General features: G+C 37.7%; 1 protein-coding gene across 2 annotated transcripts in view; it reads left to right on the top strand.

Annotated features, from left to right (window-relative positions):
• The window catches only part of LOC311302525 (NLR family CARD domain-containing protein 3-like), a 150,222-nt gene that overhangs the window by 73,969 nt on the left and 62,284 nt on the right, over positions 1–13,969 (top strand). Inside the window, exons 7-9 of one of the 2 annotated variants that reach the window (XM_084428477.1) lie at positions 586–657; positions 1,097–1,270; positions 9,552–9,725. In XM_084428477.1, coding sequence (XP_084284603.1) covers positions 586–657; positions 1,097–1,270; positions 9,552–9,725 — 420 coding nt within the window. The remainder of the gene's footprint in view (positions 1–585; positions 658–1,096; positions 1,271–9,551; positions 9,726–13,969) is intronic. The other variant, XM_084428476.1, reaches the window with a different exon arrangement.

Genomic DNA, 13,969 nt, shown 5'->3' with positions numbered 1-13,969 from the left:
TAATTAGATTAATGTCTCATCATTTTTCTTTATCACCAGTTGCTGGCAAAATGATGGACAATGGTTCACATTTTGTGCGCATCATTTCCTGTGACAATAAAACTAAGCAAATTATTAAATTAATAAGTATGTAAATAAGCAAGTAACAAGCAAACAAACTCGTGTGCTTAATTTCTAGGAATAATTTGCTGATGCAGGTACAAAAAGACTTTTTTCTTGCCCCCCCCGCCCGACTCGGGAGTTAAATGTCTCCATGGTGATAACCATAGCAACGGACAGGACAAACAAACCTGATGTGTCATAATAGTGTTGTAGTGTAAATGCAGACTAATAGCCCTGCCACAGCAACACTAACGAGAAGAAGAAGAGACTAATCAGTGACGGCTGAATACGAGGCTTCTACAGTTATAGATATAAAACCACTTTTCACATGTCCTTTATAAAGCAGTGTTTCATTAAAACAATTATTTAAGGGTATTTAGGAAGGTATAATGTATTATTTACTTATGATATGAATTATTATTAGTAGCATTAATAATTAACTTTAACTTTAATTAAGTTTAAATAATTTTTATTTTCAATTAGTGGCACACAGAACACAGCAGATGAAGTTCTCCAGAAGCTGATGCCTGTGGTTACAGCAACTAGATGCGCTCGGTAAGTAACACTGAGAACAAGCATCACTGTTAAAACATTATAACAGTTCTTACTTAAACATTATAAATTAATGGTTTAACAAAAAATATGAGTCCCACTTCAGCTCTTACCTATCTGACCTGATTTGTGATCTACTTAACCCTTTTTTATGATATATGTGTGAGAAATTTATATTCAGATATATTCATTTGTAATGTATGCATATGAACATTTATATTTAATGTATGAAATGTATTCAATGTATTCCATTTGATCAGTTTCATATAATCTTTCTCCCTACATAGAGACATAATCTCTTACAATAACAGTTAAATTTACTGATATATTGAATTAATTGTTTAAAAAAAGAGATATTGCACAAATTATAAACACAATCAAGAAAAGCAAAGATTTCTGTTTTGATCTGAGAGAGTGAAGAGTGTGTCATTGTTCTCTACAGGTTGTATAGTTGTGGTGTGACAGATGAAGGTTGTGCTGCTCTGGCTTCAGCTCTGAGATCAAACCCCTCACACCTGAGAGAACTGCATCTGTCTGGGAATAAACTAGGAGACTCAGGAGTGAAGCTGTTTTCTGCTGTACTGGCGAATCCTCACTGTAAACTGGAGACACTGGGGTAAGATCATACGTTACTCTCACATGAAACTGTCACTAGGCGCGTTTCCATTACAGATTTTTCGCAAAACTTTTTTAATGAGCGTTTGGTGTAGGTCTACTAGGCATAGAGATATCTGAACATCTTTGCCAGAGCCATAGAGAGAAAGAGTTGCGACACTCTTTGATGTCGCCGCTATGGCTGTCACGTGGTTCATGTAAGCCCCAATAGTTCCAAAACATACGCTGGCTGTCATGTTCTTCTATGGGACAGACAGCAGCGATTGCATTATTGAACGGTAAATATAAAATAAAACACACACCCAAGTACTTTTTCCAGCTGTTATTGCATTATTGCATTTTGTTAATGTCAGTTTTGCATTTGGAGATAAGTTTTAGGCTATATTTTTGGAGGGAAAAGCTTAGTGTTCATGTTCGCATGGGTAGTAGCACTGGCTTTAGCGGCTCTAACTTAACTTTTCCATATCATTCATCTGATGATGGACGTCTCATGATATTTATTTTAGCACAACTGGGCTGTATTAGGCTATTGATTCCCGTGATTTTGCTTATAAATTTTGATTCAGCCATTAGCCTACCTTCGTGATCACGCAAAGAGGTCTGCCGTGGCGGTCCGTTCAGAGGTCGCTTAAATATGTTTTATTAAACATTGACAGACAACAAAAATGTGTGCTTGTGTGGGTGTGTGTGAACAAGAAAAACAAAAACCAGGGGCAGGTGATCCATGAAACAGACAGGACTGGTGATCCCATAACAATCCTAGAGGTCCAGCATTGTTCTCACAAGCCGCTTCACTCAAGACAATAAAACATAATGAAAAGTTAGTATATCCCAAAAAATTTAATTAAATAAAAGTTGCTATAAAGGTGGTAGTGATTCATTACCGAGCTCTTACTGTCACAGCTGACGAAGTCGCACTAGCTAGCAGGCAGTGCTTGAAAATTGGTTGAAACAACCAACATAAAATATAAATAATTACGCTGTGCATATACAAATGAAGACCAGTATAAGCATCGCAAAGGGCCTCTGATACAATATAGACAGTTGACAAATCAAAAGAGGTCGATATTTCAGCAACTTAACTCTGGAACAACTCGACGCGCAGCAATGTAAGTGAATGGTGTCCAACGCCAAAATGACAGTGTTTGGAACTATTCCGATCTTCAAATCCCGGAAGTAGGCGGTTAAAAGCGCCGCCATTATTTACAACGGAGGTCTATGGGAGTGTCGCAACTCTTTCTCTCTATGGCTCTGATCTTTGCCAAGCGCAAACCAGTACAGAAGTAGCCTAATCAATAATTAAAGTGCAAGCTGAGAAACTGAAGTGGATATGGAGAAAAGCTTCTTTATATGCCATTGCCTACATTTTAAACGGATGTCTGCCAATAGGCCTAAAACATTACATATATGGTTATTGTGACAGAGACTGGGACTCCAGGTTAATAAGATTCTGACTGAGTAGCAAGATATGAATTCAATTGTGATTCTATGAGAATTGTGTGTGTGTGTGTGTGTGTGTGTGTGTGTGTGTGTGTGTGTGTGTGTGTGTGTGTGTGTGTGTGTGTGTGTGTGTGTGCTCAAATATGGCTTCTGGAGAGCAAATGAAGGATAAAATATGAATTACTAAACAGACATTAATTAAGCAGTTCCCCATACTTTTAGAGTTACAACTAACAGCCACTAGATGGCAGCAGCGTATAAGAGATGAACTGACAGCTAGTAAACCTTTGAACATGGAGTGCTGATGATAATAAATGTTATATGTCAGGCTCACAATTTTTACAATTGAAGTGCTATAAAAGTTGTAGAAATGACAAATTCAATGTGCATTGTATTAAAAAAATCTTTATTGATATGCAAATAGACAATAGACATCCAGCAAAAGAAAAATGGCAACATTTACAAGCGCCAAAACGGTATTTATTGTTTGAATTGCGTAAAAAAAAATGTGACAGAATCTGAGAGCTGAGATATTTTTATATCATAACTAACCTGCTCTGTCTAGTCTGTCGGTCTCCGTGTCCTCTTTGCTTCGCGATTTTTCTGTGCGTGAGAAAATTGATGTGTGGCGTGAGAGCGTGTGAAAAGTGTCAACTGCGTGTGTCTCACAGTGAATGCGTGAGAGTTGGCAGCTCTGGTTACGTTGGCGATAGCTTGGTCAACATCAGCGAATGCTGTCTGTCAAATTAATGTAATTCAAACTAACAATAAAAATGTAATATGAACATATTCACTGGTAAAGGTGAAGGGGAGTAGATTGAAGATGTCATATTCATACTCTAGAGTAGATCAACTCACTCTCTGTATGGAGCTTAAAATATGACAATATGATTTGAATTTGAATTGTGTAAATTTGAATTATTTACAAGTGTAATCTAACAAAATTGAATTTTAGGTGGTAGTTTAAATAGTTCTGAATTTGATTTTGTCTGCAGTGCAGTAGCTTTCTGCCGCAAACGCGGTGGTGCTTCAAGAGAATCCGTGTATCAATCGTTCAGTCGATTTTTTTATTTAATATTAAGAGTAGAAAAATGAGAAAACAGCTTGAGTATTAGATTTCTAATATTCTAGTAGCCTAATAATAGTCCGCTGCAGCAGTTGCACGGAGCTTACAAAACGTGTGTATTGCAACTATAGGCTACATTTAATTTTCTCATCAAACAACTAGACTAACGAATAGCTCGGCACAACAGAAGAGCCTAAGGGCTTTTTCTCTGTGTAGACCAGCTGGTCTGAATTTGCTAAAACCTATTTCCGGACTGTATAGGCTAAGTCACGTTTTATCATGAAACACGCTGTGATTTATTCCAAAGTGACTCGGGCATATATAATGCATTTAACGTTAAATAATCTAAATGTTGACTTTCAAAAGTAGGCGCGCCAAGAAGGCTATTCTCTGTATTTTGGTTCATTTTTGGTGAGCGCCAGAAAGATCTAAAGAGACAGAGACGCGCTAAAAATAATACATTTTACTGTTTCGGATGATGTCATATTATCTGTATGACTATAAATAACAGAGTATTAAGTTATTTCCCAGCAGTGGAACAAATCCAAGTGATGGCGCTCGCGCATCGCGCTCTCACACAACATATTAGGCTATCAGTTCTGGCGCTGCTTCATATCGCAGACTGCTCATTATCAAAATGAAACACAGTCAACCAAACATATAAAAAGTTATTCTGCCTAATTTAATTGGTCTGTTGTACAATATAAAGGGCAAGCTGTGCCGCACACAGTCCTACGTGTTATTCCAAACATTTCCCTTGCTGTGAACAAGAATGATCAACATCCAGAATGGGTGTCTAGGTGCACTGGAACAGTCCTTCCTAAAACGCATTAAACTTTCGTTTACAAAGACGTGAAACTCACCGAGTGGTCAGGGGTGTTCACTGATATGCTCATACAAAAATCGCTGCAAAATATGCTTAACAAAAATATGACCACTTTCAAAAATAAAAGCTTTGATGTGACCATTTTGTCGTATTTTTTGTGTTAATGGAATTAAACTAAAACCTTTTATTTCTATTGATTTGATGTTTTGTTGAGAAATTAAATATTTGACAGATTCTTCTAAAAAAGGCTGAAAAAATATTTCACTTAAATATTACAGATTAAAACACGAAAGAAAACGTGCTGAGTTTCAGCTCATTGTGGCGCGCTCCAAACATCTATAAAGGAAACAGAGACATTACGTTTGTTTCCGTTATTTTACAAAATTTGAATATCTTTTGTAAATGAATGAATTATGTCTTGCTTTTATTTGTATGAGCATAAATGACGGAGTAAGAGTTTACTCTCTTGGCAGGAATAAATCCAGTGGTCGCGCCGCCGCCTCTGAATAAAATACAGTCAAACATATAAAATGTTCCAGCGCTCAATCTGAATAGTCTGTAATATAATCTGTGGTGTTCAGCGTGTCCACCGCCTCACTGCGCTGTTATATGGGGAAGATGATATTTTACGTCAGTAATGCCGAGTACAAAGCTTAGCCTACATAATAGGCCTAATAGTTCAGCTTGATTCGCAGATCATGAAACATCTGGATTCGTGCCGAATGAGGAATGGGCTTTTTTATTTTAATTAATTCGTTTGGCATCTTATTTAGTTTTATTTAAATAAAAAACCTGTTCCTCACCTTGAATATATATCCATAGAAGCTGGCATGGCATTAAACAAAGAAAAGAAAAGAGAAATATTATTATTAGTAGTAGGAGTATTATAGCCTAAATATTATTATTATTATTATTATTATAAACTAGGCTACAATAAAAAGTCAAACAAAATAACGTTATTAATCTGTATTTGTTCTAAACAAGAATATGTGCCAGAGAGAGTTTAACACATCGCTGCACATTATTGTCTTCAGTGCCGCTATAACTGAGAGAGAAACAGGACTGCCCCCTACTGGTGATGTACGGCATGTGCCAGAGAACTTCACCACGGCCGAATCGCCCAATCCCTTTCCCTGTGATTCTTAAAGGTGCTGTATGTAACTTTTTTTATAAAATGAATCCTTTTTTTATTGCCCGTCTGTGAAGGGGTTGTAATCACACATTACAATGATCCACTTTTCGCGTTTTGCTATTACCTCTGAAGGCCAGTATTCCTATTTTTATGTGAAGTGTCCGGGTCGGATTTTCTGCGAAATCCACCGGATGTGACGTGCATGCGCGCTCCCGAGCCTCTCCATTTTATATATACAGTCTATTGCGACGGCACTGCAGCTAACGACATGGAGTCTGATAACACCAAAAAACGACCTGCCTCCAGCACAACACAGACTCCAAAAAAAAGAAAAGAAAATTATCTGCTGAAGCTCGTCAGGCCAAACGTCAATCGGATCGACTCAGGACGAAAACACGGATCAACATTGGCAGAGCGTTTGAATTATGGAGAGACCTCCGCTTTGTTTTAGGTATAAAAACAGACCCTGAGTTGGCTTTCATCCTTTTGGACAGGTAAGCTAACAATACTTCAAAGCATGTAAAATATATTGTGATTTTGTGCTTTAGTTGGCTCAAGTTAGACATCATTAGTTCGCCAGCTAACGCCGACCATTTGCTAACGTTATCTGATGTGAAAGACTACAGTTGTAACTTTATTGCTTTTCACGAGCACGAGCGCTGTTGTTGCAATCTGAAACATCACCGCTAGAGGCCGCTGGATCCTACATACAGCACCTTTAATGGACACATCTGCACAACTTTTGATTTCAAACATGTATTAATAAATGTTGAAATGAACATCAACTAAGATTAATAAATGTTGTAGAAGAATCTGTCATGGTTCGTTCATGTTAACTAATGTAGTGAACTAGTGTGTAACAAATGAAACCTTATTGTAGTGTAAGCAAATAATCATCTCTGTGAGTCCATGTAATGCAAGTGGATTCAGAAACCACACAAAGTGAACATGACGGTAATCCATAAACCCCAGCTGATGAATCAGTGCTTCTGAAGTGAAACAAATATTTCAAACTTTTTACAATATAAACCTTTGCTTCCGGCCAACACACACACATTCAGGAGTTCATGTTTGTCTTAAACGTCAGCACGTTCTGAAGCGTGATATAAGCGAACTGTGAAACTCACAGGAATGCCGCTCATCTTCCGCATCACTTCTGGTGTGAGCTTCAGAACGCACTTGTGTCGCTTCACGCCGATATCATTAACCCGTGTGCGACCATTGGCTGGAAGTGAGTGTTTATAACACTCTTATGGAAAATGAAACAAAGTGAACATGACGGTAATACAAAAAGAAAATATATCCATATATCTGGATCTGAAGTCTCTTCTGCTCACCAAGGCTGCATTTATTTGATTAAAAATACAAAAGAACAGTAATGTTATTAAATATTATGACAATTTAAGATAACTGTTTTTTTATTTTAATATATTTTCAAATGTAATTTATTCCTGTGATCAAAGCTGAATCTCAGCATCATTACTCCAGTCTTCAGTGTCACATGATCCTTCAGAAATCATTCTGATATGATGATTTGATGCTCAAGAAACATTCATTATTATTATTATCAATGTTGAAAACAGTCGTGTACAATTTTCTTTCAGGATTCTTTGATGAATAGAAAGTTACACTTTACTATATATTCACATAGAAAAGAGCTGTTTTACATTGGAATAATATTTCACAATATTACTGTTATTATTAATGAAATAAATGCAGCAGAAGAGACTTCTTTTTAAAACCTTAAAGATATTAGCGATCCCGCACGTTTGGCTGGTAGTGTATCTGCATGTGTTGCTCTGGAATCATCATTCGTCTCCACAACTGCATAATTACACCAGTTGTCTGTAATATGATGGTATTGTATTATACAATAAGCGAGTACATCATGAATGGCTTTTTTCAAAGCGTGTTTTTGTCCTATCCTGAATCACTACGGTAAGCCTGTAATAAGCGTTTAGACTCGGCCTACTTTACAGCGGTCGGGTCGCACCGCGGCGGAGTAACGTTAGCCCAGCGCCTGCGGGACTCACCGCGTCAGAGACATAAACAGAGAGAAGTTTATTAACTGATAGAGCGCTGATTCATCCAGTAGTGAAACAAGTGAAGTCTTTATGAATCAATCATTCAAACCCATTTTAAAAATAGTATGTTTCACCTGTCTGGATCTTACATGTGTGTTCAAGCATATTCTCCCCTTTCTGAGAGGGTGTTCTCCACTGCTGGAGACACTGTAAGCTATAGGAGAGTCCCACATTCTCCAAGAGGATGCAGAAATGTTTATTTTCCTTATTTTTGCAAAAGTTTGTTGACATTACCAGTCTGTTAAACTCATTTGACAAGTATAAGAAATAAACACACACAGGATTGTGCATTTTCCCCTTACTGCTGTGTTTTATTAGTTGTTTTAATCATTTTATTGAATGGGAACCGGAACCGGAAAATGTCTTACGATTCCCAACCCGCTGTTCCCAATAAGCTGTTTCATGACGACTCTCTCTGGGTCAGCGGCAGCGCCAACACAGATTTACAATATCGCGATATGATTTAGTCAAAGGTTTAATAGACAGAGGAATCTGAAGAAGATGGTGTGTGTGTTTGAATGGAGATCACAGTAAAGATGAATCGTGCAGCTCTACTGTCTTATCTCTCTCTCAGCATATGAGCAGCGCGAGGGCTTTCAGTGCTTTCAGTCTCACGGCTCTTCCACACGTCCACTTGACATGGATATTACGACACTCAACACTCATATGCTGCGTTCATGTCATCTCGTAAAGATTGTCACATATAACAACAATCATTATCTACAAGCATAGCGATTATTATTCAATAAGAGAAAATAAAGGACTAAATTTGAAAGTTTATTAAATGAACTAAAATTATACATTTATAATGACATACTGCATACAGTACAACACCATTCTCTGATCAGATCTTTGAAATCAAGCCGTCGTGCTCAATCGTGTTTAATAGACAGCATGACCAGACCATTCAGTCTTTCCTGAGACAGTGTTCAGTAAAACATTGACAGGATCATTGAATCAGTGATTTGAACTCGGTAAACTAAATCAGTTCTGTTCATGAATGAATCATCTAGACTGGTTTATTAACGGGTTTCTCCTATTCACGGCAATGAACCGACTCAAATGATTCATTCACGAATCGGACATCATTACAAATGTATATCTATGACTAGAACGACATCGTAAATGTTGATCGATTCCTCACAGAAATCGGCTCCAAGTCTTCAGAAAGCCTAAATATATTCATCACTGGACTAGTTTTATTGTCACTTGGTGATTTTGCGTTTCTGCCCTGCGTCGTTTCTGAATAACCCGCAAACACACACACACACACACACACACACACACACACACACACACACACACACACACACACACACACACACACACACACACACACACACACACACACACACACACACACACACACACACACACAGACAGACACACACACACACAAAAACACACACACACACACACACACACACACACACACACACACACACACACACACACACACACACACACACACACACACACAGACAGACACACACACACACACACACACACACACACACACGTTGGGTTTACATGTTTTATGGGGACTTTCCATAGAAATAATGATTTTTATACTCTACAAACTCTATAATCAATCCCCTAATCCTAACTGATGAATTTTCACAATGTGAACTAATGAGTATTTGTATATATTTCATATTTACAGCATTATGTTATTTTTTAAGTGTCATGTTTATCTCTGGATATAGGCTTAATGTGTGTCATTGTTCTCTACAGGTTGCAGAGGTGTGGTGTGACAGATGAAGGTTGTGCTGCTCTGGCTTCAGCTCTGAGATCAAACCCCTCACACCTGAGAGATCTGAATCTGTCTGGGAATAAACTAGGAGACTCAGGAGTGAAGCTGTTTTCTGCTGTACTGGCGAATCCTCACTGTAAACTGGAGACACTGAGGTAAGATCATACGTTACTCTCACATGAAACTGTCACTAGGGGCGTTTCCATTACAGATTTGCGCAAAACTTTTGCGTTCTTTTTTTCTTCTTCTAAATGTCGACAAAAAGCTGTTGTGAAATGACGGTGTTTCCATTAACTGATGTTATGCGACTAAAACTTCATTGTTTCCTCTCGCGATCAGTAAAATCATTCCAAAAATCATGTTAACGGACGTTGGTAGGATTATGTATATCCCAGCCACTGCACTGGCCATTATTATTAATGGAAGGAGATGTGTGTGTGTTTCCAAGCATTAATGGTGAGGAACGACCCTTATTATACTTGTGAGCGGCACATATGAGGAGTTTCTGGGTGTTTCTCCCTCAGTTCTGCTTCAAGGTCTTGATTGTGGTATTTATTTGAGGGTTAGAATCCATTATTCCTGTAATTCTTTTGCCTTTTATGAGTTTAATAAAGAGCTCTGTCTCGTATTCTGTCCAAACACACTGCGTCGTCTACGTCAGGTGACTGTAAATCCGCAAACACTGTTTCCATTGCAGTTTTGCGAAATATTTCTTGTTTGAATGGCCTGAAAAACCTCCTCATGTGAGCGTAGAAACTTTTTTTCCATAAATGGGAGTTTTTGTGAAATTGACGTGTTTCCATTGGGCGTATTTTCAATTAGCAATTTCAATTTGCGCAATTTGAAGGGTAATGGAAACACGGCTACTGTGAATTCATAAAGTATAATCAAAATGGAATAAAATGCAGGGAAATAACTACTATTTCATTAATTACAAGCAAAGCTATTAAAACAACATGATCAAATTCATCAAATTATTTTTACGTCTGTTCATATGATGTAAGAGAATTCATATTTGTAAAGCGTTTGCTCTATTTATCAAAACGACTCCATCTACACCTGGTCACATAAATGTGTTTTTGCAAAACGGATTTAAATCCGATCTTCAGTTCCCGCGCTATATGCAGATTTAATGGAGGGCACGTCACCGAAAGCAACAGATATGAGCTGCATTTTCGAGCTGCACGAGAGGACGTGCCGGACTCGTCCGTTGCCCTGGAAGGTTTCTCTCTGGTACGCTCTGATAGGAACGACAACTCAGGCAAGAGCAAAGGGGGCGGTATTTGTGTTTACGTTAACCAAAAGTGGTGCTCGCAATTCTCCGTGAGAGAGCGGCTCTGTGACTCCGACATAGAACTGGTATGTGTAAGCCTTAGGCCTTTTTATCTTCCATGCGAATTCGGGAACATTTTAATATGTACTGTTTATATTCCACCTAGTGGGAATGCTGCAAATGCAGCTAAACTTACAGCAGACTGTGTTCATAGACAATTAAGTCGTACCCCTGAAGCACCTTGTTTCATTTTAGGGGATTTTAATCATTGTAAACTGGATTTGATCAATATGTGGACTGTAATACGAGAGGCAAAAACATCTTGGACAAATGTGATGGGAATGTTACCTATACAGCTAAGGTTAAATTGCCATTAGGCTCCTCTGATCATAATGCTGTCCATTTAATTCCGACATATAAGTCCATGCTTAGGAGCAGTAAACCACAAACTAAAACTGTATATGTGTGGAATGATGATGGAATTGAAACGTTAAAAGGATGCTTCTCTTGCACTGACTGGAACGTCTTTCAAAGTTTGGATCTAGAGGAGGCCGTAGAGACTATGACAGATTATATACTTTTCTGTAAAGATAATGTGTTAGACCAAAAAATAATAACTATATATCCAAACAATAAATCTTATATCTCTAAGGAAATTAAGGAGTGCATAGTACAGAAAAAAATGGCTTTTAGGAGAGGAGACCTTGCAGCTATGAAAGATGTACAGAAGGAACTGAATTATAAACTAAGGAAAGCTAGGAGAAAGGAGAGGGAGAAATTTGAGGCCCATTGTTTGACTATGAATACCAAAGAATTATGGGATTCTATGAAATATATGACAAACATGACAAAAGATCTATCAGTGTGATAGATGAGATGTGAGATCTATTAATGTGATTTGCAAAGGCAAATGAGCTGAACGACTTTTATTGTAGATTTGATGTAAGAGACTTCTCACAGGAGCAGGCAAATGCACTGGATGCCTTGTCTATATCGGATAATCCTAAAACAATTATTGACCAGAACATGGTGGAGAGACTGTTTTCACAGGTCTGTCCTAACAAGGCTTCTGGGCCGGACGGCATCTCTGGGCGGTTACTAAAATCTTGTAGTAGAGAGCTGGCCGAAGCCTGGTGCCCTATTTTTCAGAAATCTATAGACACGCATACAGTTCCCTCTATGTGGAAGAGCTCCACTATTATCCCTGTCCCAGAAAAGGCTAGCTGTAAGGAGAATAATGATTATCGTCCAGTAGCACTTACTTCAATAATAATGAAGTGTTTGGAGAAAATTATGATTAATTTTGTAAAAACAGACGTGAGTGGTCTATCAGACCCATTTCAGTTTACTTACAGGAGCAATAGAAGTACAGATGATGCTGTTATAGCTATAACACATTTCATAAATAGGCATCTAGAGGATCCTAGCTCGTATGCACGTCTTTTATTTGTAGATTTTAGCTCAGCTTTTAATATGTTGGAACCACATCTTTTAATTGCAAGGCTGAATGATTTTAAAGTCAATCCATCTATTATAAAATGGTATTATTCTTTTTTGACCAATCACAGGCTATATTGTAGATATATGTCGCACTGTACAGCCCTGTACAGGACCCTTTTAATGAGCGTTTGGTGTAGGTCTACTAGGCATAGAGATATCTGAACATCTTTGCCAAGCGCAAACCAGTACAGAAGTAGCCTAATCAATAATTAAAGCTGAGAAACTGAAGTGGATATGGAGAAAAGCTTCTTTATATGCCATTGCCTACATTTTAAACGGATGTCTGCCAATAGGCCTAAAACATTACATATATGGTTATTGTGACAGAGACTGGGACTCCAGGTTAATAATTCTGACTGAGTAGCAAGATATGAATTCAATTGTGATTCTGTGAGAATTCACAGATCCAGTTTCTCTTTTTTAATCTTCCTCTTAACATTTAAAGGAATCTACGTACGTGTGTGTGTGTGTGTGTGTGTGTGTGTGTGTGTGTGTGTGTGTGTGTGTGTGTGTGTGTGTGTGTGTGTGTGTGTGTGTGTGTGTGTTCTCAAATATGGCTTCTGGAGAGCAAATGAAGGATAAAATATGAATTACTAAACAGACATTAAGCAGTTCCCCATACTTTTAGAGTTACAACTAACAGCCACTAGATGGCAGCAGCGTATAAGAGATGAACTGACAGCTAGTAAATCTTTGAACATGGAGTGCTGATGATAATAAATGTAATATGTCAGGCTCACAATTTTTACAATTGAAGTGCTATAAAAGTTGTAGAAATGACTAATTCAATGTGCATTGTTTTAAACAAATCTTTATTGATATGCAAATAGACAATAGACATCCAGCAAAAGAAAAATGGCAAGTGTTTATTTATTCATGGCACATGCATTTTGTTTCTTTATATGCAGCCCAATGTTATCCAATGAGTTGTTTGCATTATTTAGGTATTTTATTTAAATTGTATAACATTTTTGGTAACATTTTCTTGCAAGAAAATGATATCTATGAAAAGTTTCAGTCTGGGTTCAGGCCGCATCATAGCACTGAAACTGCGCTCGTTAAAATCACAAATGATTTACTTTTAGCTTCTGACCAAGGCTGTATCTCAATACTAGTTTTACTTGATCTTAGTGCTGCGTTCGATACTATAGATCACACAATACTCTTAGATCGACTACAAAATTATACTGGTGTTCAAGGACAAGCATTAAGCTGGTTCGGATCATACTTATCTGACCGCTACCATTTTGTCTATTTAAATGGAGAAAAATCGATCATAACTCCAGTAAACTATGGAGTGCCGCAGGGATCTGTGTTAGGCCCTCTATTATTCTCAGTATATATGATGCCACTTGGAAATATTATAAGGAAACATGGAATTAGTTTCCATTGTTATGCTGATGACACTCAAATCTATATTTCATCACGGCCAGATGAAAACGCTAAATTATCCAAATTGACAGAGTGTGTTAACGATATAAAAGATTGGATGACGCATAATTTGACAGAGGTACTAATCATCGGTTAAAAAAACCGCCCACAAAACCTCTCACAATACAACTTTAATATAGTAGGATGTCCTGTTACTTTATCCTCTACAGTAAAAGACCTGGGTGTTATACTAGA

The sequence above is a fragment of the Rutilus rutilus genome (genome assembly GCF_951802725.1).
Source record: "Rutilus rutilus genome assembly, chromosome: 13".
In the NCBI taxonomy this organism is placed as follows: domain Eukaryota; kingdom Metazoa; phylum Chordata; class Actinopteri; order Cypriniformes; family Leuciscidae; genus Rutilus; species Rutilus rutilus.
This window is presented reverse-complemented; position numbering and strand designations above follow the sequence as displayed.